General features: G+C 37.9%; 1 protein-coding gene across 2 annotated transcripts in view; it reads left to right on the plus strand.

The window, feature by feature from the left end:
* Nucleotides 1-23,378, plus strand: part of CFAP20DC (CFAP20 domain containing) — a 256,375-nt gene that overhangs the window by 162,465 nt on the left and 70,532 nt on the right. Inside the window, exon 13 of one of the 2 annotated variants that reach the window (XM_082848661.1) lies at nucleotides 9,591-9,968. The exons of the other annotated variant lie outside the window; for it this stretch is intronic. Within the exon in view, the coding sequence (XP_082704787.1) occupies nucleotides 9,591-9,968 (378 nt within the window). The remainder of the gene's footprint in view (nucleotides 1-9,590; nucleotides 9,969-23,378) is intronic. 2 annotated transcript variants of the gene reach the window in all.

Raw genomic sequence — 23,378 nt, forward strand, 5'->3', positions numbered from 1 at the left:
AACCCGGGCCCCCTGCATTGGGAGCTTGGAGTCTTACCCACTGGACCACATGGGAAGTCCCTAGTTGCATTATTGTAGAATGTTATATCGTTAGAGTAACACTATTATAGCTAAGGAAAACAATGTCATGCTATAAATAATGGTGGACAGATGAGTAATAATTGCATTACTTATTATGCTTGAAGTTTATAACTTGTAGTTAAAAGACTTTATTTGGTGTTAGACCATTTGAATATTTTTAAAGGGAAGTTAGATGTATTCAGAAGCAAAAAACTAGGCACAATCATGGTATTATGATAGAGAAAAAATACACATATGACAGTAAAGACTAATTAAAATAAGCTTTCAATGATTGTAGTTTAAGTCCCTAATAATCAGTTCACATTTGAGATCTTCATCAGTGTGAGAGCCTTAAAAGTATAATTTTTTTTTGCATATTCTCATCTTAGTCTTGGCTTTACTATATATTTTATTCCCTAGGCAGACATATATACTAATTTTCCTGATGCTCAATTAATTTTGAATTTGTACTTCTTATCTGAAAAGAACACTATGGAAATATATCTGGTGGTGAGTTATAAAATAAGACTACCACGTAAAATGAATTATCTAGGAAAGCTGTTAAAACAGAATACCCTTTATACGATTGCTGCTTCTGAAAGAAAAATAAAAAAGCATTTTATTATTATCATCTCTGTTTTGTATTTTATGCCATTATTCCCAACGTGGCTTTGGGTATATATAGCTGGTTGGTGATTTGAAATACTTAGCTTTATATTAGTATTTTATTACTTCTCTAATTCAATTTCTTATCTAGAAATATAGTCATTTTCTTCCTTTTGTTTTGTTTTGTTTTGTTTTGTAGGCTTTGGCCCTACAGCCAAATAAAGATTTTTCTGTGGAAGCATAATGCCATCTAATTGCCATGTCAGTGTGGTTGGTTGTAATTTGGATGTAGAAATGTAGAAATATTGATAGAAATTATTGTGAGCTCTATGAATCAATATACTGAATTTGGACCTAACGATAGTAGGACACTTAATAATAGCTAGTGCCATTAGGACTTAATAATAATTGGACACTTAATAATAGTTGGTGCCATTAGGCAAAGCATTATATACGCCTACAGGGGAATTAGTTACTACTTGTGACACCATTTTATAGATGAACAGAGTAAGGGTCAGAACAGTGACATAGCTTGTTCAAGGTCATATGGCCGAGCAAGATGAACCTGGAATTGAGCTTGGGCACATTTCCTTAACTCCTTTTTTTTTTTTTTAATTTTCTTTTATTTATTTTTTTATACAGCAGGTTCTTATTAGTTATCCATTTTATACATATTAGTGTACACATGTCAATACCAATCTCCCAATTCATCCCACCACCACCACCACCCCCACCACTTTCCCCCCTTGGTGTCCATACGTTTGTTCTCTGCATCTGTGTCTCAATTTCTGCCCTGCAAACCAGTTCATCTGTACCTTTTTTCTAGGTTCCACATATATGCGTTAATATATGATATTTGTTTTTCTCTTTCTGACTTACTTCACTCTGTGTGACAGTCTCTAGATCCATCCACGTCTCTACAAATGACGCCATTTCATTCCTTTTTTATGGCTGAGTAATATTCCATTGTATATATGTACCACATCTTCTTTATCTATTCATCTGTCAGTGAGCATTTAGGTTGCTTCCATGTCCTGGCTATTGTAAATAGTGCTGCAGTGAACATTGGGGTGCATGTGTCTTTTTGAATTATGGATTTCTCAGGGTATATGCCCAGTAGTGGGATTGCTGGGTCATATGGTAATTCTATTTTTAGTTTTTTAAGGAACCTCCATACTGTTCTCCATAGTGGCTGTATCAATTTACAGTCCCACCACCACCAGTTCAAGAGGGTTCCCTTTTCTCCACACCCTCTCCAGCATTTGTTGTTTGTAGATTTTCTGATGATGCCCATTCTAACTGGTGTGAGGTGATACCTCACTGTAGTTTTGATTTGCATTTCTCTAATAATTAGTGATGTTGAGCAGCTTTTCATGTGCTTCTTGGCTATCGGTATGTCTTCTTAGGAGAAATGTCTATTTAGGTCTTCTGACCATTTTTTGATTGGGTTTTTTTTTTTTTAATATTGAGCTGTTTATATATTTTGGAGATTAATGCTTTGTCTGATGATTCATTTGCAAATACTTTCTCCCATTCTGAGGGTTGTCTTTTCATCTTGTTTATGGTTTCCTTTGCTGTGAAAAAGCTTTTAAGTTTCATTAGGTCCCATTTGTTTATTTTTGTTTTTATTTCCATTACGCTAGGAGGTGGGTCAAAAAAGAGCTTGCTGTCATTTATGTCAAAGAGTGTTGTTCCTATGTTTTCCTCTAAGAGTTTGATAGTGTCCCGTCTTACATTTAGGTCTCTAATCCATTTTGAGTTTACTTTTGTGTATGGTGTTAGGGAGTGTTCTAATTTCATTCTTTTACATGTAGCTGTCCAGTTTTCCCAGCACCACTTATTGAAAACCCTGTCTTTTCTCCATTGTATATCCTTGCCTCCATTGTCATAAATTAGTTGACCATTGGTGCGTGGGTTTATCTCTGGGCTTTCTATCCTGTTCCATTGATCTATATTTCTGTTTTTGTGCCAGTACCATATTGTCTTGATTATTGTGGCTTTGTAGTATAGTCTGAAGTCCAGGAGCCTGATTCCTCTAGCTCTGTTTTTTTCCCTCAAGACTGCTTTGGCTATTCGGGGTCTTTTGTGTCTCCATACAAATTTTAAGATTTTTTGTTCTAGTTCTGTAAAATATGCCATTGGTAATTTGATAGGGATTGCATTTCATTTCAGTTATTGTATTGTTCATCTCTGTTTGTTCTTTAATTCTTCTAGGTCTTTGTTAAACATTTCTTGCATCTTCTCAATCTTTGCCTCCGTTCTTTGTCCGAGGTCCTGGATCATCTTCACTATCATTATTCTGAATTCTTTTTCTGGAAGGTTGCCTATCTCCACTTCATTTAGGTGTTTTTCTGGGCTTTTATCTTGTTCCTTCATCTGGTACATAGCCCTCTGCCTTTTCATCTTGTCTGTCTTTCTGTGAATGTGGTTTTTGTTCCACAGGCTGCAGGATTGTAGTTCCTGCTTCTGCTGTCTGCCCTCTGGTGGATTCTAGAAATATAGTCATTTTCTCCAAACTCTATGTATCAGATACTAAAGTAGATAGTTGCAAAGCTAGGTAATTTTTCTTACGTAACAGTCCAAACTAGAACATTTGAGCCAAAATATTATCCATATTTGAACATGAATTATGTGGACTGACTACTTATAGTGTTCAAATTAGCTAGGAGCTTCTAGATCTTCTCTTCATCTAACTCTGTTAAGGCCTATAAAACAAATTTACAAACAGCAGATTAAAAGGACCATTTTAGTCCTTCCTCTCAGCTTTCCTGGTATTGTTGCTTTCAAGGTTTTTTTTTAGCACTCAGTAGTTAAACTATTTCATTACATTGTTTTTTTCCACTCACCCCTACACGCTTGACTAGCAATTCTGAATAACATTCTCACACACATTTATATACACACAATAGAAATGATATTTACTCTACATGAGTCCAGTTATATTTCTGTGTAGCCTTTAAAAAACTTTAAATGTCAGTTTGTTTGAAAAAAATGGACGAATTCTATTTTGAATGTATTGCTTGCATTTTTATTTCTGTATATCATGAGTTACAACATAACATACTGTCTAAACCTACCAGGCATATTTAATATTTATTTTTATGTGAGTATTTATTTTAGGCTGTTCACATCTACATATCTTTATTGTTATCTTTTGAAGCTTTCTTCTTCCCTGAAAAAGTTGGTTCCTGTAACTTGGCCCTTCATTGTTATAGGCAGGGAGAGAAGGTTATAAAACTCTTATCTCCTTAGAATAATGTCATACAACTTTGGCTTAAAGATCAATATTTGCAGATAAATATATATTTGGTTATAGATAGGAGTTTTCACAAGAAACCTTTGTTTTATCAGTTAAAGAGCATGAAGTCTAACTTATAAGGAAAATATGTTTTTGTCTTGAACAATGAAAGGAGTCTCATCATTTTCCCCAAATATTCACATGATGATGTTTACCCATCCAATACAGTCCCTGTAACTTCTGCTATGATTTGTCTGTGAGGCATCATTGGCTACAGGTAAAGATGTTTACAAAACTAATTTGCCCAAGTCCTTGTAATATCAAGCATGCTGCGAATTAGTTACTTGCTAGAAACAGTCACATCTTCCTTTCATTTTATTTGGTATTATTTTAATAGTTTCCTATTAAATTCAAGAGGTAGAAGTTAGAAATACTCCTTGGGGATGGTTGTTAGTGAAAACGTTTAAGATACATTTGAATGGTCAATCTTGCTATCATCAAAGAAGAAATGATTTTTTTCATTCTGTTATGACTAATATCTTTAGCTATATTTGTGCAAATAACTGTGCTCTTTATTTGACAACCAAAGTGTATACCTGTATCATCTCTATTGTCCGCTAGTGCTGTTGTTCAGCTAAAAGGTTCTGTCAGTTCACACATTTAATCACTAAAACGTTGGACAAACGTAAAACTCCTGCTGACTCTATCTCAATTACAAATTCAAAACTGCCATCAAAAGTGTGTGTGGAGGGCTTCCCTGGTGGCGCAGTGGTTGAGAGTCCGCCTGCCAATGCAGGGGACACGGGTTCGTGCCCCTGTCCGGGAAGATCCCACGTGCCGCGGAGCGGCCGGGCCGTGAGCCATGGCCGCTGAGCCTGCGCGTCCGGAGCCTGTGCTCCGCAACGGGAGAGGCCACAGCAGTGAGAGGCCCGCGTATCGCAAAAAAAAAAAAGTGTGTGTGGAATATTGCAGATGTGTTTTGTTCAGAACTTTTAAGAGTGTTATGTAGATTTTTTTCTGGGTGGACTGAATTAAAAATCAGTTGAAATATAAATAAACATGATCATCCACTTTTTACAAAGGCTAAAACAGAGTTCTATCCTGACTCACTCAACATTAAAGTTGTAATACAAAGAGCCTGGGTCCCACCTGCTCCAAGTAGTTGGCCCTCCTGAGTGATTAAAATTATCTTTTTAAAATTACAACTCAGCAAGAGCTATTCGTTTTGCACATCCAAAAATTATTGTCCAAGTGCCCATCTGCATGTCCTTTTAAGAAATGTAGTTCAACAGAGGAGGTCCTGGGTCCTTGGAGAAATCATTCTCATCTTCGGCGTACATATGCTGTGCTACAGTTAGTCAGACAAACTCTATTGATGTTCCTGGCACTGGGCACGATTGAGTATTTAACAAACAAATGTTTCTGAGCCCAGAAGACAAACAGTTCAAGAGATTTGGACTTTTAAAATATATATATTAAGTTAAATCAAAAACATTTTGTATTTGTTCTTCTGAGAAACAGATGAACAGATGATTGGAATATGAAAACAGCATAACAAATTCTTTACTACTCTGACCAATTATATTCAATTGCTCTGCAGGTTTTCAGTAGCTAAATGATAAACCAAAGGGGGAAAAGTGGTTATTTTTCAATCATATTATAGTAAACTTCTTATGCATGTAACAAATGTATATGTTATTTAGTATAAAATTAATACAAAGACATGTCGAGCCCACATGTGTTATGTATGTGAAAGCAATAAACGTCATCTATACCTATATAATCTATTTTAGTAAGTCAGAAACATTACTAAAGAAAGGAGGAAGGTTTTGCCAGTGCACCACTACTAGTAAATACTATACTATTTTTTATTCTCCATTTATTTCCTCTCTAAAATAGAAGCTGACACAACTCAAATCAACCTGTTAGTCTCGTGTATTGTCTTGCCTTTCCCATTTATCCTAATTCCCCTTTCAAAATCTGGGATAGACCAGAATTAGTGATTCTGGGGCAGCCAAACTAGGCAAGCCTTTTGTGCTCTGTACAGATTCTCCAGTTATTTGTCTTTTTCATATATTTAAAATAGCATAGAAACATATTACTGTGGAAATGCAATACTATGAAGAGAATGAATACCTATTAGGGAACACAGCTCAATCTGACCATTTCTTGACCCATCTCCAAACCAGGGTATATCTTAGGAAAATGTGAGGTGAATGTCCCTGTACATACTCATGAATAGTTCTGTGTGTATAATCACTGCTCATGCCAAGCAAAAAGAAATACACCTGAGTAAACTTACAGAAGGAAGAAAAGTTCTCTGGTCCACTTACAGGTGGAAAATATACACTTCTTATCAAATGTATTGATTTTTAAAGTTTCTTTTAAATGATCTAGCAAACATCAGGCTGTCCGTGCATTCTTCTAAATTCTCATAATACTACATCTGAAACTTTTTTTTTTTTTTTTTTTTGCGGTACGCGGGCCTCTCACTGTTGTGTCCTTACCCGTTGCGGAGCATAGGCTCCGGACACGCAGGCTCAGCGGCCATGGCTCACGGGCCCAGCCGCTCCGCGGCATGTGGGATCTTCCCGGACCGGGGCACGAACCCGTGTCCCCTGCATCGGCAGGCGGACTCTCAACCACTGCGCCACCAGGGAAGCCCCATCTGAAACTTTTAAATGAAATTTACTACCTTCTACCTTATGAAATTACTACTTTTGTATGTATCTATCTTTCTGCTATTAGACTTTATGCCTCTCGAGGGCAGTGTCCTTTTTCTTCTTACCTGTATATCTTATATAGTCCCTAGAAAATGCCTTACACATAGTAGGAGCTTAATAACTATTTATTGAACTAATGTTTATTGCAAAAGCTCCTAATTTCTACTTATGTCATATACAAAATGGAATCCCAGAGTGATCCAGAGATTCTGGTCCAAAGAGTTATAATTATACCTTTTCCCCTTAGCCAGCTTGTTTTTAGGGGCAATCTGTTTTAAATCCACCATACATGTGCTTATTTTTTACTGTGAAAATGTGATGGAAACGAATAAGTAGAGGGTATTCTGGTCACAGAAATCCCATTGTCAATTGTATATAACAATTATAGGAAATTAAACTGGAATTTTTTTTTTAAGTTGGAGAAGATATAGCACTGTCTAGCAACCAGACTGAATTTTTAAAAATCTATCCTAGTTCCACCAGTACCTTCTTAAAACCAAGGCCTGGAAGATGTTTGTTCTGTTTTCTGTTTACCTTTCTTTAGAAAACTGGCTAAACTTGTATTCTCTTTTTGTCTCTGTGAAACAAAAATTGCAAGAGTCCCCACTCCATTACCTAGTAACTCAGAGCACTAGGCATTTGTCAGGTCTCTTGCACTCCTTCCAGTTTTCTGCCTGAAGGCAGAGTTCTTCAGTCATGTGAACATCCTCAGGGTTCCCAGGATGTGGTGAGGGACAAGCTCACTCAGTAAATGTACAGCAAAGAGAGTTGCGCAGTGCCTGCAGCTCAGGCCTCGCGGTACTGTCACGAGGGCGGAAATATTCTTACCTCTCTTATTTTTCCACTTGGGGCATAAACTAAGGTCCCATGGATTGACACCCAATCACCATCTTTTCTTTCCCCTATGTGGGACTCTGAATAAATTTCTCCATCATATATAAAGAAATATACGTATCAGAAGATCAAGCCAGCATAGACAAAGAAAATAAGGCCCAGAATGAATACCAAGAAGAAATGTTTGTAAAAGATCCTTAGACACACTGCAATTCTTTCTTTACTACAGATAGGCAAGCTATTTCTTAGGAGAGGTTCTTACACCCAAGTGTACCTTTCTTGAGACCACAGTTGTCTGATAATCCCAACTGCTTTCCATAAGAAAGGAAAATCATAACATGACTAGGGTTAAGGATTGCAGACTCCATGTAAAAGCTTTCCAGAGTCACTAAGTACAACATACTCTGCCTTCTACAGAACTCTCAAATCAGTCCAGCCTCCATCATCACCACCACTGAATTAACGCAAGTCACCTCAGCATTTCTAATCATTCCAATTTAATAGTCTCCTAATTGGCCTCCCTTACTACTATCTCCACAGACACTTCAGACACACCACAAACAATATCCACACAAACTCATTCCCATACCTTCTGTTTTGTGCCGTCATGACATTCTTCTCGTCCATCAAATCACTCAGTGACCCCTTGTCTTTGGGATAAAGTCCCTGGATGGCAGGGATTAACTTTTGGCCTACCATTATATTCCTAGCATCTGCAGCACATAGAGCAATATGTAGCCCGTGATGAGGAAGAAAGGAAGAGAGGCAGAACAATGGCAGACACACAGACAGATAGATCCCTTTTAATTAAAAGGTTTGATAAATTCCTCTCTTGTCTTGTGCCCAACCTAAAGCAGACTCTCTCACCGTTACACATACTTCACTTCTACTGAAATGGAAATTTCACCTTAGATAGTGATCTGTATCTTGAGGTGTATGATGACCAAACATTCAGGAAGAAGCTGAACAGTTCAATCAGTCATTCAAATATTTTGTTTAAAAATCCAAATTTGGGGAGTAACCAGATGTTTGGTTCTGTATAGCTATAAATGAAAGGATAGTGGAATAGTGTACTGAAACAGAAAGTAAGATAGTACAGTCTCAGACATCAAATAATGTCTTTAAATGTACTCTGCTTTTGTTGATTTTTTCTGTTCTGTTTGTTTATTATTAAATATATTTATATTTAAATTTATATATAAATATATAATTAAATATATTAAATATATCTGTTTAAATATAACAGATAAGACAAGTTAGAAAAATCTCATGACAAGTATAAGCAATTATCACATTAGTTTTTTCTTTAAATTTATTGTTTTATAGCAGAAAAATATCTACCAACTGAAACAACACTGTTTCTCTTTTTCCTTATTTACCATCATGGCCATTGATTTTTTTGTTTGTAATTCCTCCTTTCTCAGATTTTAAAAATTAAAATTTTTAGGGATAATTCCAGAACTGTACATTAGTAAAATGTTTCTAGCTTTTATTTTCAGCTTTCCAAATAATTATATTTGGTGAGGTTCATGTCTTGTGGAAAAATACTTTCTATAATTGAAATTGTCACGTAAGAAAAATATTTCACAAAACATGCTCTATTATCTATTGCTCTTGAACAGTAAAACTTTTGTACAAAAATATAAGGCAAAAATACTTTGATAGGCCAGCTTGTTTTAAAAGTAGCATTTCCCTACATAAATAAGGTAAATTTTGTAAGTTCCAGTTCTTTCTCCTCTCATGGAGTTAGCTTATCAGGAAGCCAAAGTATACAATTCCTAAGTTTTAGGTAACTTCTTATGGATCCTCTTCTTTTGCATACTTTCTTTGGAATGAATATATTTGAGCGACTATTTCCTAAATGTACTCTTGTTACTCAGTGGTAAAAAACATGCTTTACCAAGACCAGAGGCAAACATAGCAGGGCATCTTAGCAAATGATTTATGCCTGTTTGCATTGCTGTTTTTTAGTTTTCTTTTTTATTGCAGAATAAAATAGTATATATATATGTATATGTATGTGTATTTTGCTTTATTCAGAGAATACATGAACTTGTTAAGAACTTGTACTCAGTAACTTATTCACCACAAGTTTCAGCTCAAAATGATTTCACTTTGTTCCTCTATAGGGTAACCACAGTGTCCAGGGTTCAACCGGCCCAACAACTAGTCCTCCAAGGTTAACTCAGTTAACATTAGAGAGCGTGCTGGGGAAGACTGCGAGCTGGACAACTAAAGGATATCTAAAAAATACCTACACAGAAGCAGGAGCATCAGAAAACCAGAATTCCTTGGTGAAGCAGATAGATAAAAAAGACTTTGAAACGAGTTTGGTGCCTACACCATGCCTTTCTCCCCCTGGAAGAAGGAGTGGATCCTCTCCAAAAATTCCACGTCCTGTTATCAAAGCAAAGGACCTACCAACCCATCAAGTGTCATCTTCAATATACAACATCTCCCTACAGGAAATTTCAGGGGAGAAGTTGAAACCGATTCCTGAAGTATCTGTAAGTGGTTTCATTCTGGTTTACATACGTGGGCAATACACCCTGCTGCGTTCTGTACTGTACCAGTTTGCACACATTTGCACCAGTATCTATTTTTCATCATTTGGGTGATCAGTAATGTATTTTCTTTTTTTTAACATCTTTATTGGAGTATAATTGCTTTACAGTGGTGTGTCAGTTTCTGCTTTATAACAAAGTGAATCAGCTATACATATACATATATCCCCATATCTCCTCCCTCTTGTGTCTCCCTCCCACCCTCCCTATCCCACCCCTCTAGGTGGTCACAAAGCACTGAGCTGATCTCCCTGTGCTATGCGGCTGCTTCCCACTAGCTATCTATTTTGGTAGTATGTATAAGTCCATGCCACTCTCTCACTTCGTCCCAGCTTACGCTTCCCCCTCCCTGTGTCCTCAAGTCCATTCTCTACATGTGCATCTTTATTCCTGTCCTGCCCATAGTTTCTTCATAACCTTTTTTTTTTTCTTTAGATTCCATACATATGTGCTACCATACGGTATTTGTTTTTCTCTTTCTGACTTAACTTCACTCTGTATGACAGACTCCAGGTCCATCCACCTCCCTACAAATAACGCAATTTCGTATCTTTTTATGGCAGAGTAATAGTCCATTGTATATATGTGCCACATCTTCTTTATCCATTCATCTGTCGATGGACACTTAGGTTGCTTCCATGTCCTGGCTATTGTAAATAGAGCTGCAGTGAACATTGTCATACATGACTCTTTTTGAATTATGGTTTTCTCAGGGTATATGCCCAGTAGTGGGATTGCTGGGTCATATGGTAGTTCTATTTTTAGCTTTTTTTTTTTTAACATCTTTATTGGGGTATAATTGCTTTACAATGGTGTGTTAGTTTCTGCTTTATAACAAAGTGAATCAGTCATACATAAACATATGTTCCCATATGCTATTTTTAGCTTTTTAAGGAACCTCCATACTGTTCTGCATAGTGGCTGTATCAATTTACATTCCCACCAACAGTACAAGAGTAACACTCAGTAATGTATTTTCTTTCCTGTTTAGATGTGTTTTAGCTCAGTAGCAGCAGATGTTAAAAGAGAATCTTGCACATCCCAACAATTACAGAATGCCTCATGTTTTTAATGAGAAAGATAATTATCATGATAGTTATTTTTTATTTCCCAGTTACTTCTCATAATTTGAGTTATCACTGCCTGCAAGTTATAAATGAAGATCTTATTTTTGAGCCAAAGGTTTGCCAGTAAAATTGATAGATTTTCAATAACAATCTACATTAGGAGCCATAAAAACATCGTTATTCTATTCACTTTCTGGTCTCTTTGCAGCCGTTTCCCAAATAATAAATTATATGAGTGCAGGTTAACAGTAAAGCAGTGTCGTTGAATAAATCCCTAGGCTAGTTTGGTGGCTATATTCATGTCCATCAGATTGATTTTTTTCCTTCCTGTGTGAGTATTTTTCTTCCTTCAGTTCCCCCATCGCTGTCCTTAGAAACTAGAGGACAAACGAGGCTATGCAGAACAAATGACACTTATATTTCTTTTTTTTAAGCATTAAAGCTTTTTTTAAATGTGTCATGTCCTAAGTATTCTGTGTGTGTTACAGTATAAAATTTTGGTTCAATTATATTCTAAGCGTGTTAGAGTGGATTACCTAGTGCAGATAATAGACATATACATCATTACCATCAACTAATATTTCTTTATTTATTTTTTATTCCTTGGGATTTTGATAGGGATTGCATTGAATCTGTAGATTGCTTTAGGTAATATGGACATTTTAATGTCCGTATGTTAATTCTTCCAATTCATGAGCACAGAATATCTTTCCATTTATTTGTGTCTTCAACTTCTTTCAACAATGTCTTATACTTTGCAGGTCTTTCACCTCCTTGTTTAAATTTATTCCTAGGTATTTTATTCTTTTTGTTGTGATTGTTAGTGGGATTGTTTTCTTAATTTTTCTTTCTTATAGCTCATTGTTAGCATACAGAAATGCAACAGACTTTTTGTATGTTGATTTTGTACCTTGCAACTATACCGTATTTGTTTATTATTTCTAATGTTTTTTTGGTGGAGTCTTAAGGATTCTCTCTATATAAAATCATGTCATCTGCAAATACTGACAGTTTTACTTCTTCCTTTCTAACTGGAATGCTTTTTCTCTCTTTTTATTGCCTAATTGCTCTGGCTAGGACTTCCAATACTGTGTTGAATAAGAGTGGTGAGAGTGGGCATCCTTGGGCATCCTTGTCTTTTTCCTGATTTTAGAGGGATAGCTTTCAATTTTTCACCATTTAGTGTGATGTTAGCTGTGAGTTTGTCATATATTACCTGTACTATGTTGAAGTACGTTCTTTCTGTACCTATTTTATTGAGAGATTTTTATCAGAAATGGGTGTTGAATCTGGTCAAATGCTTTTTCTGCATCTACTGAGATGATCATATGCTTTTTTTCCTTTGTTTTATTAATGTGGTATATCCCATGTATTTATTTGTGAATGTTGAGCCATGTTTGCATCCCTGGAATCAGCCCCACTTTATCATGGAATATGGTCCTTTTAATGTATTGCTGTATTTGGTTGGCTCATATTTTGTTGACGATTTTTGCATCTATGTTCATCAAAGATATTGGTCTGTAATTTTCTTTTTTTGTGTTGAGTTAGTCTGGTTTTGGCATAACAGTAATGTTGGCCTCGTAAAATGAGTTTGGAATCATTCCTTCCTCTTTAATTTTTTGAAGAGTTTGAAAATGATAGGTATTAAATCTTCTTTGAATATTTGACAGAGTTCACCTGTGAAGACATCTCATCCTGAACTTTTCTTTTGGGGAGGTTTTTGATTAATGTTTCAGTCTTTTTATTAGTGATCAGTCTATTCAGATTTTCTGTTCCTCCATGATTCAGTCTTGGAAGGTTGTATGAAACTCTTATGTCTAAGAGTTTGTCCATTTCTTAGGTTGTCAAATTTGTCAGCATAACATGTCTAATTTGTGTTCATACTATTCTCTTATAATCCTTTGTCTTTCTGTGGTATCTGTTATTTATCCTCTTTCATTTCTGATTTTATTTATCACAGCCTTCTGTCTTTTTTTCTTAGTGAGTTTAGCTAAAGGTTTATCAATTTTGTTTATCTTTTCAAAGAACCAGTTCTTAGTTTGACTGACATTTTCTGTTGTCTTTTTTTTTAATTTTTTAATTGTATTTTATTTTTTATATACAGCAGGTTCTTATTATTCATCAATTTTATACACATCAATGTATACATGTCAATCCCAATCCCCCAATTCATCACACCACCATCCCCACCCCACCCCACGGCTTTCCCCCCTTGGTGTCCATACGTCTGTTCTCTACATCTGTGTCCCAAATTCTGCCCTGCAAACCAGTTCATCTGTACCTTTTTTCTAGGTTCCACATATATGCATTAATATATGATATTTGTTTTTCTCTTTCTGACTTACTTCACTCTGTATGACAGTCTCTAGATCCATCCACGTCTCTTTTTATGGCTGAGTAATATTCCATTGTATATATGTATCACATCTTCTTTATCCATTCGTCTGTCGATGCGCATTTAGGTTGCTTCCATGACCTGGCTATTTTAAATAGTGCTGCAATGAATATTGCATTGCATGTGCCTTTTTGAATTATGGTTTTCTCTGGGTATATGCCCAGTAGTGGGATTGCTGGGTCATATGGTAATTCTATTTTTAGTTTTTTAAGGAACCTCCATACGGTTCTCCATAGTGGCTGTATCAATTTACATTCCCACCAACAGTGCAAGAGGGTTCCCTTTTCTCCACACCCTCTCCAGCATTTGTTGTTTGTAGATTTTCTGATGATGCCCATTCTAACTGGTGTGAGGTGATACCTCATTGTAATTTTGATTTGCATTTCTCTAATAATTAGTGATGTTGAGCAGCTTTTCGTGTGCTTCTTGGCCATCTGTATGTCTTCTTTGGAGAAATGTCTATTTAGGTCTTCTGCCCACTTTTGCATTGGGTCATTTGTTTCTTTAATGCTGAGCTGCATGAGCTATTTATATATTTTGGAGATTAATCCTTTGTCCGTTGAATCGTTTGCAAATATTTTCTCCCGTTCTGAGGGTTGTCTTTTCGTCTTTTTTATGGTTTCCTTTGCTGTGCAAAAGCTTTGAAGGTTCATTAGGTCCCATTTGTTTATTTTTGTTTTTATTTCCAGTACTCTAGGAGGTGGATCAAAAAAACATCTTGCTGTGATTTATCTCAAAGAGTGCTCTTCCTATGTTTTCCTCTAAGAGTTTGATAGTGTCCGGTCTTACATTTAGGTCTCGAATCCGTTTTGAGTTTATTTTTATGTATGGTGTTAGGGAGTGTTCTAATTTCATTCTTTTACATGTAGCTGTCCAGTTTTCCCAGCACCACTTATTGAAGAGACTGTCTTTTCTCCATTGTATATCCTTGCCTCCTTTGTCATAGATTAGTTGACCATAGGTGCATGGGTTTTTCTCTGGGCTTTCTCTCTTGTTCCATTGATCTAAGTTTCTGCTTTTGTGCCAGTACCATATTGTCTTGATTACTGTAGCTTTGTATTATAGTCTGAAGTCAGGGAATCTGATTCCTCCCACTCCGTTTTTTTCCCTCAAGACTGCTTTGGCTCTTCGGGATCTTTTGTGTCTCCATACAAATTTTAAGATTATTTGTTCTAGTTCCATAAAAAATGCCATTGGTAATTTGATAGGGATTGCATTGAATCTGTAGATTGCTTTGGGTAGTATAGTCATTTTCATAATATTGATTCTTCCAATCCAAGAACATGGTATATCTCTCCATCTGTTGGTATCATCTTTAATATCTTTCATCAGTGTCTTATACTTTCCTGCATACAGGTCTTTTGTCTCCCTAGGTAGGTTTATTCCTAGGTATTTTATTCTTTTTGTTGCAATGGTAAATGGGAGTGTTTCCTTAATTTCTCTTTCAGGTTTTTCATCATTAGTGTATGTGAATGCAAGAGATTTCTGTGCATTAATTTTGTATCCTGCTCCTTTACCAAATTCATTGATTAGCTCTAGTAGTTTTCTGGTAGCATCTTTAGGATTCTCTATGCATAGTATCATGTCATCTGCAAACAGTGACAACTTTGCTTTTTCTTTTCCGATTTGGATTCCTTTTATTTCCTTTTCTGCTCTGATTGCTGTGGCTAAAACTTCCAAAATTATGTTGAATAAGAGTGGTGATAGTGGGCAACCTTGTCTTGTTCCTGATCTTAGTGGAAATGCTTTCAGTTTTTCACCATTGAGGACGATGTTGGCTGTGGGTTTGTCATATATGGCCTTTATTATGTTGAGGAAAGTTCCCTCTATGCCTACTTTCTGCAGGGTTTTTATCATAAACAGGTGTTGAATTTTGTCGAAAGCTTTCTCTGCATCTATTGAGATGATCATATGTTTTTTCTCCTTCAATTTGTTAATATGGTGTATCACGTTGATTGATTTGCGTATATTGAATAATCCTTGCATTCCTGGAATAAACCCCACTTGATCATGTTGTATGATCCGTTTAATGTGCTATTGGATTCTGTATGCTAGTATTTTTTTTTATTTTTATGTTACGTGGGCCTCTCACTGTTGCGGCCTTTCGCGCTATGGAGCACAGGCTCCGGACGCGCAGGCTCAGCGGCCATGGCTCACGGGCCCAGCTGCTCCGCGGCATGTGGGATCTTCCAGGACCGGAGCACGAACCCACGTCCCCTGCATCAGCAGGCGCACTCTCAACCACTGCGCCACCAGGGAAGCCCTGTTTGCTAGTATTTTGTTGAGGATTTTTGCATCTATGTTCATCAGTGATAATGGCCTGTAATTTTCTTTCTTTGTGACATCTTTGTCTGGTTTTGGTATCAGGGTGATGGTGGCCTCGTAGAATGAGTTTGGGAGTGTTCCTCCCTCTGCTATATTTTGGAAGAGTTTGAGAAGCATAGGTGTTAGCTCTTCTCTAAATGATTGATAGAATTTGCCTGTGAAGCCATCTGGTCCTGAGCTTTTGTTTGTTGGAAGATTTTTAATCACAGTTTCAATTTCAGTGCTTCTGATTGGTCTGTTCATATTTTCTATTTCTTCTTGATTCAGTCTTGGCAGGTTGTGCATTTCTAAGAATTTGTCCATTTCTTCCAGTTTGTCCATTTTATTGGCATAGAGCTACTTGTAGTAATCTCTCATGATCTTTTGTATTTCTGCAGTGTCAGTTGTTACTTCTCCTTTTTCATTTCTAATTCTATTGATTTAAGTCTTCTTCCTTTTCTTCTTGATGAGTCTGGCTAATGGTTTATCAATTTTGTTTATCTTCTCAAAGAACCAGCTTTTAGTTTTATTGATCTTTGCTATCGTTTCCTTCATTTCTTTTTCATTTATTTCTGATCTGATTTTTATGATTTCTTTCCTTCTGCTAACTTTGGGGTTCTTTTGTTCTTCTTTCTCTAATTGCTTTAGGTGCAAGGTTAGGTTGTTTATTCGAGATGTTTCCTGTTTCTTGAGGTAGGATTGTATTGCTATGAAACTTCCCTCAGAACTGCTTTTGCTGCATCCCATGGATTTTGGGTCGTCGTGTCTCCATTGTCATTTGTTTCTAGGTTTTTTTTATTTCCTCTTTGATTTCTTCAGTGATCACTTCGTTATTAAGCAGTGTATTGTTTAACCTCCATGTGTTTGTAATTTTTACAGATCTTTTCCTGTAATTGATATCTAGTCTCATAGCTTTGTGGTCAGAAAAGATACTTGATACAATTTCAATTTTCTTAAATTTACCAAGGCTTGATTTGTGACCCAAGATATGATCTATCCTGGAGAATGTTCCATGAGCACTTGAGAAAAATGTGTATTCTGTTGTTTTTGGATGGAATGTCCTATAAATATCAATTAAGTCCATCTTGTTTAATGTATCATTTAAATCTTTTGTTTCCTTATTTATTTTCATTTTGGATGATCTGTCCATTGGTGAAAGTGGGGTGTTAAAGTCCCCTACTATGAATGTGTTACTGTTGATTTCCCCTTTTATGGCTGTTAGTATTTGCCTTATGTATTGAGGTGCTCCTATGTTGGGTGCATAAATATTTACAATTGTTATATCTTCTTCTTGGATCGATCCCTTGATCATTATGTAGTGTCCTTCTTTGTCTAATAGTCTTCATTTTAAAATCTATTTTGTCTGATATAAGAATTGCTACTCCAGCTTTCTTTTGGTTTTCATTTGCATGAAATATCTTTTTCCATCCCCTTACTTTCAGTCTGTATGTGTCTCTAGGTCTGAAGTGGGTCTCTTGTAGACAGCAAATATATGGGTCTTGTTTTTGTATCCATTCAGCCAATCTGTGTCTTTTGGTGGGAGCATTTAGTCCATTTACATTTAAGGTAATTATCGATATTCCCATTTTCTTAATTGTTTTGGGTTCGTTATTGTAGGTCTTTTCCTTCTCTCGTGTTTCTTGCCTAGAGAAGTTCCTTTAGCAGTTGTTGTAAAGCTGGTTTGGTGGTGCTGAACTCTCTCAACTTTTGCTTGTCTGCAAAGGTTTTAATTTCTCCATCAAATCTGAATGAGATCCTTGCTGGGTAGAGTAATCTTGGTTGCAGATTTTTCTCCTTCATCACTTTAACTATGTCCTGCCAGTCCCTTCTGGCTTGCAGAGTTTCTGCTGAAAGATCAGCTGTTAACCTTATGGGGATTCCCTTGTGTGTTATTTGTTGTTTTTCCCTTGCTGCTTTTAATATGTTTTCTTTGTATTTAATTTTTGACAGTTTGATTAATATGTGTCTTGGCGTATTTCTCCTTGGATTTATCCTGTATGGGACTCTCTGTGCTTCCTGGACTTGATTAACTATTTCCTTTCCCATATTAGGGAAGTTTTCAACTATAATCTCTTCAAATATTTTCTCAGTCCCTTTCTTTTTCTCTTCTTCTTCTGGAACCCCTATAATTTGAATGTTGGTGCATTTAATGTCATCCCAGATGTCTCTGAGACTGTCCTCAGTTCTTTTCAGTCTTTTTTCTTTATTCTGCTCTGAAGTAGTTATTTCCACTATTTTATCTTCCAGGTCACTTATCCATTCTTCTGCCTCAGTTATTCTGCTATTGATCCCATCTAGAGTATTTTTAATTTCATTTATTGTGTTGTTCTTCGTTGTTTGTTTCATCTTTAGTTCTTCTAGGTCCTTGTTAAATGTTTCTTGCATTTTGTCTATTCTATTTCCAAGATTTTGGATCATCTTTACTATCATCATTCTGAATTCTTTTTCAAGTAGACTTCGTATTTCCTCTTTAGTTGTTAGGTCTGGTGAGTTTTTATCTTGCTCCTTCATCTGCTCTGTGTTTTTCTGTCTTCTCATTTTGCTTATCTTACTGTGTTTGGGGTCTCCTTTTTGAAGGCTGCAGGTTCGTAGTTCCCGTTGTTTTTGGTGTCTGTCCCCAGTGGCTAAGGTTGGTTCAGTGGGTTGTGTAGGCTTCCTGGTGGAGGGGACTAGTGCCTGTGTTCTGGTGGATGAAGCTGGATCTTGTCTTTCTCGTGGGCAGGTCCACGTCTGGTGGTGTGTTTTGGGGTGTCTGTGGACTTATTATGATTTTAGGCAGCCTTTCTGCTAATGGGTAGGGTTGTGTTCCTCTCTTGCTAGTTGTTTGGCATAGGATGTCCAGCACTGTAGCTTGCTGGTCATTGAGTGAAGCTGGGTGCTGGTGTTGAGATGGAGATCTCTCGGAGATTTTCGCTGTTTGATATTATATGGAGTTGGGAGGTCTCTTATGGACCAGTGTCCTGAAATTGGCTCTCCCAGCTCAGAGGCACAGCACTGACCCCTGGCTGCAGCACCAAGAGCCTTTCAGCCACACGGCTCAGAATAAAAGGGAGAAAAAGTAGAAAGAATTAGAAGGAAGGAAGGAAGGAAGGAAGGAAGGAAGAAAGAAAGAAAGAAAGAAAAGAAAGAAAGGGGAGGGAGGGAGGAAGGAAGGAGGGAAGGAAGGAAAAAAGAAGATAAAGTAAAATAAAATAAAGTAAGATAAAATATAATAAAGTTATTAAAATAAAAAAAATAATTATTAAGATAAAAAAACACAGACAGATAGAACCCTAGGACAAATGGTGGAAGCAAAACTATACAGACAAAATCTCACACAGAAGCACACACATACACACTCACAAAAAGAGGAAAAGGGGGAAAAATCATAAATCTTGCTCTCAAAGTCCACCTCCTCAATTTGGGATGGTTCGTTGTCTAAAGGAGGGAAGGAAGGAAAGAAAGAAAGAAGATAAAGTAAAATAAAATAAAGTTATTAAAATAAAAAGTAATAAGAAAAATTTTTTTTAAAAAAATGGATGAAAAAGACAAATACCGTATGCTAACATATATATATGGAATTTAAGAAAAAAAATGTCATGAAGAACCTAGGGGTAAGACAGGAATAAAGACACAGACCTATTGGAGAACGGACTTGAGGATATGGGGAGGGGGAAGGGTGAGCTGTGACAGGGCGAGAGAGAGGCATGGACATATATACACTAACAAACGTAAGGTAGGTAGCTAGTGGGAAGCAGCCGCATGGCACAGGGATATCGGCTCGGTGCTTTGTGACCGCCTGGAGGGGTGGGATAGGGAGGGTGGGAGGGAGGGAGACGCAAGAGGGAAGAGATATGGGAACATATGTATATGTATAACTGATTCACTTTGTTATAAAGCAGAAACTAACACACCATTGTAAAGCAATTATACCCCAATAAAGATGTTTAAAAAAAAAAAAAAAACGGACGGATAGAACCCTCGGACAAATGGTGAAAGCAAAGCTATACAGACAAAATCTCACACAGGAGCATACACATACACCCTCACAAAAAGAGGAAAAGGGGAAAAAATAATAAATCTTGCTTTCAAAGTCCACCTCCTTAATCTGGGATGATTCGTTGTCTATTCATGTATTCCACAGATGCAGGGTACATCCAGTTGATTGTGATTTCCCTTTCTCTTCTTTGTTCGCACAGCTCCAGGGGCTCAGCTTTGGATTTGGCCCCGCCTCTGCGTGTAGGTCGCCGGAGGGCATCTGGTCTTCACTCAGACAGGACGGGGTTAAAGGAGCTGCTGATTCGGGGGCTCTGGCTCACTCAGGCCGGGGAGAGGGAGGGGCACAGAGTGCGGGGCGGGCCTGCAGCGGCAGAGGCTGGCGTGACGTTGCACCAGCCTGAGGCGTGCCATGCGTTCTCCCAGGGGAGTTGTCCCTGGATCCCGGGACCCTGGCAGTGGCGGGCTGCACAGGCTCCCCGGAAGGGGGGTGTGGAGAGTGACCTGTGCTCGCACACAGGCTTCTTGGTGGCGGCAGCAGCAGACTTAGCGTCTCATGCCCGTCTCTGGGGTCCGCGCTTTTAGCCGCAGCTCGCACCCGTCTCGGTAGCTCCTTTAAGCAGCGTTCTTAATCCCCTCGCCTCGCGCACCAGGAAACAAAGAGGGAAGAAAAAGTCTCTTGCCTCTTCGGCAGGTCCAGACTTTTCCCCGGACTCCCTCCCGCAGCCGTGGTGCACTAACCCCCTGCAGGCTGTGTTCACGCCGCCAATCCCAGTCCTCTCCCTGCTCGCAGACCCGAAGCCTGAGCCTCAGCTCCCGGCCCCGCCCGCCCCGGTGGGGGAGCAGAGAAGCCTCTCAGGCTGGTGAGTGCTGGTCGGCGCCGATCCTCTGTGCAGGAGTCTCTCCGCTTTGTCCTCTGCACCCCTGTTGCTGCGCTCTCCTCCATGTCTCCGAAGCTTCCCCCCTGCGCCACCCCCTGTCTTCGCCAGTGAAGGGGCTTCCTAGTGTGTGGAAACCTTTCCTCCTTCACAGCTCCTTTCCAGAGGTGCAGGTCCTGTCCCTATTCTTTTGTCTCTGTTTTTTCTTTTTTCTTTTGCCCTACCCAGGTACGTGGGTAGTTTCTTGCCTTTTGGGAAGTCTGAGGTCTTCTGCCAGCGTTCAGTAGGTGTTCTGTAGGAATTGTTCCACCTGTAGATGTATTTTTTATGTATTTGTGGGGAGGAAGGTGATTTAACGTCTTACTCCTCTGCCATCTTGAAGGTCCCTCCATACAATTGATTTTTAAATTGATTTTGTATCTTGCAATCTTGCTGAACATGTATTAGTTCTAATAGTGTTTTGTGAATTCCTTTGGATTTTCTATATACAAGATCATGTCATTGCAGATAGAGATAGTTCTACTTCCTTTCCAATCTGGATGTTTTTTATTTCTTCTTCTAACTTAATTGCATCCACAAACTGCAGGGTTTTTTTAATAAATTTATTTATTTTATTTATTTATTTTTGGCTTAGTTGGGTCTTCATTGCTGCGTGCAGGCTCTCTCTAGTTGCAGCGAGCGGGGGCTGCTCTTCATTGTGGTGCGCAGGCTTCTCATTGTGGTGGCTTCTCTTGCTGCAGAGCACAGGTTCTAGGCACTCAGGCTTCAGTAGTTGTGGCACGAGGGCTCTAGACACAGGCTCAGTAGTTGTGGTACACGGGCTCAGTGGCTCCGAGGCACGTGGGATCTTCCCAGACCAGGGCTCAAACCCGTGTCCCTGGTATTGGCAGGCGGATTCTTAACCACTGCACCACCAGGGAAGTCCCCACAAATTGGATTTAATTTCAGTAAAAACCTTTTTTCTTTCAATATATATAAGATTTAATACTTAATAGTGTGGCCCCAGTATTGAATTGTAACACAGGCCTGATGAGCTCAGACAGGCCTAGAAAGATTCTACTGGTATGAATCAAAAGAATTGTGCTTGATGCAAGAAGAAAATTTTGAGAATTCTCCTGGAACTAGAAGTCCATTTAATATGAATACAGGTGTGCAATTACCTTTGCTGGCTAGCATCATAGTCCCTATATGTAGAGTTCTGATGTGTATGGAGGTTCTACCACCTAAGCTAGGTTTCTAAAATAAAGGACCTCCAGGTGATGGAGTATACTTATTCTGGTTCTACTTCTGAATAAGTAAGAGCACCTCCTCTTCTGTTGACAGCTTATCAGGTCATGTATTCTCCCAGCTGCTAGCGATACCCTGAGCAAGAAAGATGAAGCCTCTCTCCTCAGGGAGCTTATATCTGTTGGAAGACACAGACAACAAATAAACAAGTTCATACAGTGATTATAAACTTTATATGATAAAGACTTGGGAAGCAAAAAAACTGGGTGATATAATAGAGTGGTAGGATGCATAGAATTGTGGGCACTTAACCTAGTATCTGACTGAGTAGGTGACATTTGAGGTGAGAGCTAAAGTTTAAGATGAAGGCAGCCGTGCAAAGAACTAGAGGATAATGTTTTAGGCATCAGGAACAGCAGGTACAAAGCTTCTAAAATGGGCATCTTTGAGGAATAAAGGAGGCCCGTGTAGGTCGGACATATGGGCAAGGGGAAGGTAGAAGAGGGTGACATCAGAGAGGTGAACAGGCCCAGATCGTGTAAGGTCAGGAAGGACATGGCGAAGAGGGTGGCCTTTATTCCAAATGCAATGGTAAGTCTTTGAAGGTTATTAAGCAAGGCAATGACATTTATATTCAAAAGGTCTCCTCTGGCTGCCTCCAGAATGGATTCAATACGGCAGGCATAGAAGCAGGGAAGGCAATTGAGGCATTACTCTGATAGTTCACAGTGGAGATGAAGAGAAGTAGCAGATTACTGGAATAATGGGGAAGTAGGACTGACAGGATGTAAGAAAGAAGAAACAGGCAGAATCAAAGATGATGCTTAAGTTTAGGACTTGAGTAACCAGACAGATGGTCAAGTCATTTACTGGGCTGTGGCAGACTGGATGTATCTGAGCCATCAACCTAGGCATCAAGGTACCACAATCAGGAATTGCAAGTGAACATCCCATTGAAAATCTGTGCTCTCGCAAAGTGCCAACGTGAAGCAACTTTATGACAGAAGAAAAATAAAGGCTCTTACAAAATGAGGTGCAAGAAAATTGTCTTCCTAATCCCCTGATATGGAAGAGTACTAGTAATTTTTAAGGAACGCTTACTGAAATTGATTTGCTAACTGCTTGGTAAACTTCTTTCTTGCAATGTTTTATTCACATCTTAATAGAGTTCTCTATTATTAAGTTCAAATATTTTTAATTAAGAAAGAAGTACAGCCCTCTGGGTAGTATTGCAATCATATAGCTAGCTGGTAATTAAACTTTTCCACATGTATAACTGCATTCAAATAATTTTGAATGAATCATTTTAAACCTGCAGATGTTGTTATGTGCACCTTTAAACAAATAAACAAGACATATATAACAGTCTTTGTGGTTCCAGAAAAAAGTTGGAGTTTTTGAAGAATTGTTATTTTCATAAGAATGACAAAATATGCTACCAATTACAAATTCAGATATTCTCTTTAGAAAAAAAGACATGACTTTTTATAGGAAAAACATTGTAAAA

Source organism: Leucopleurus acutus, assembly GCF_964270905.1.
Source record: "Leucopleurus acutus genome assembly, chromosome: 10".
NCBI lineage: Eukaryota > Metazoa > Chordata > Mammalia > Artiodactyla > Delphinidae > Leucopleurus > Leucopleurus acutus.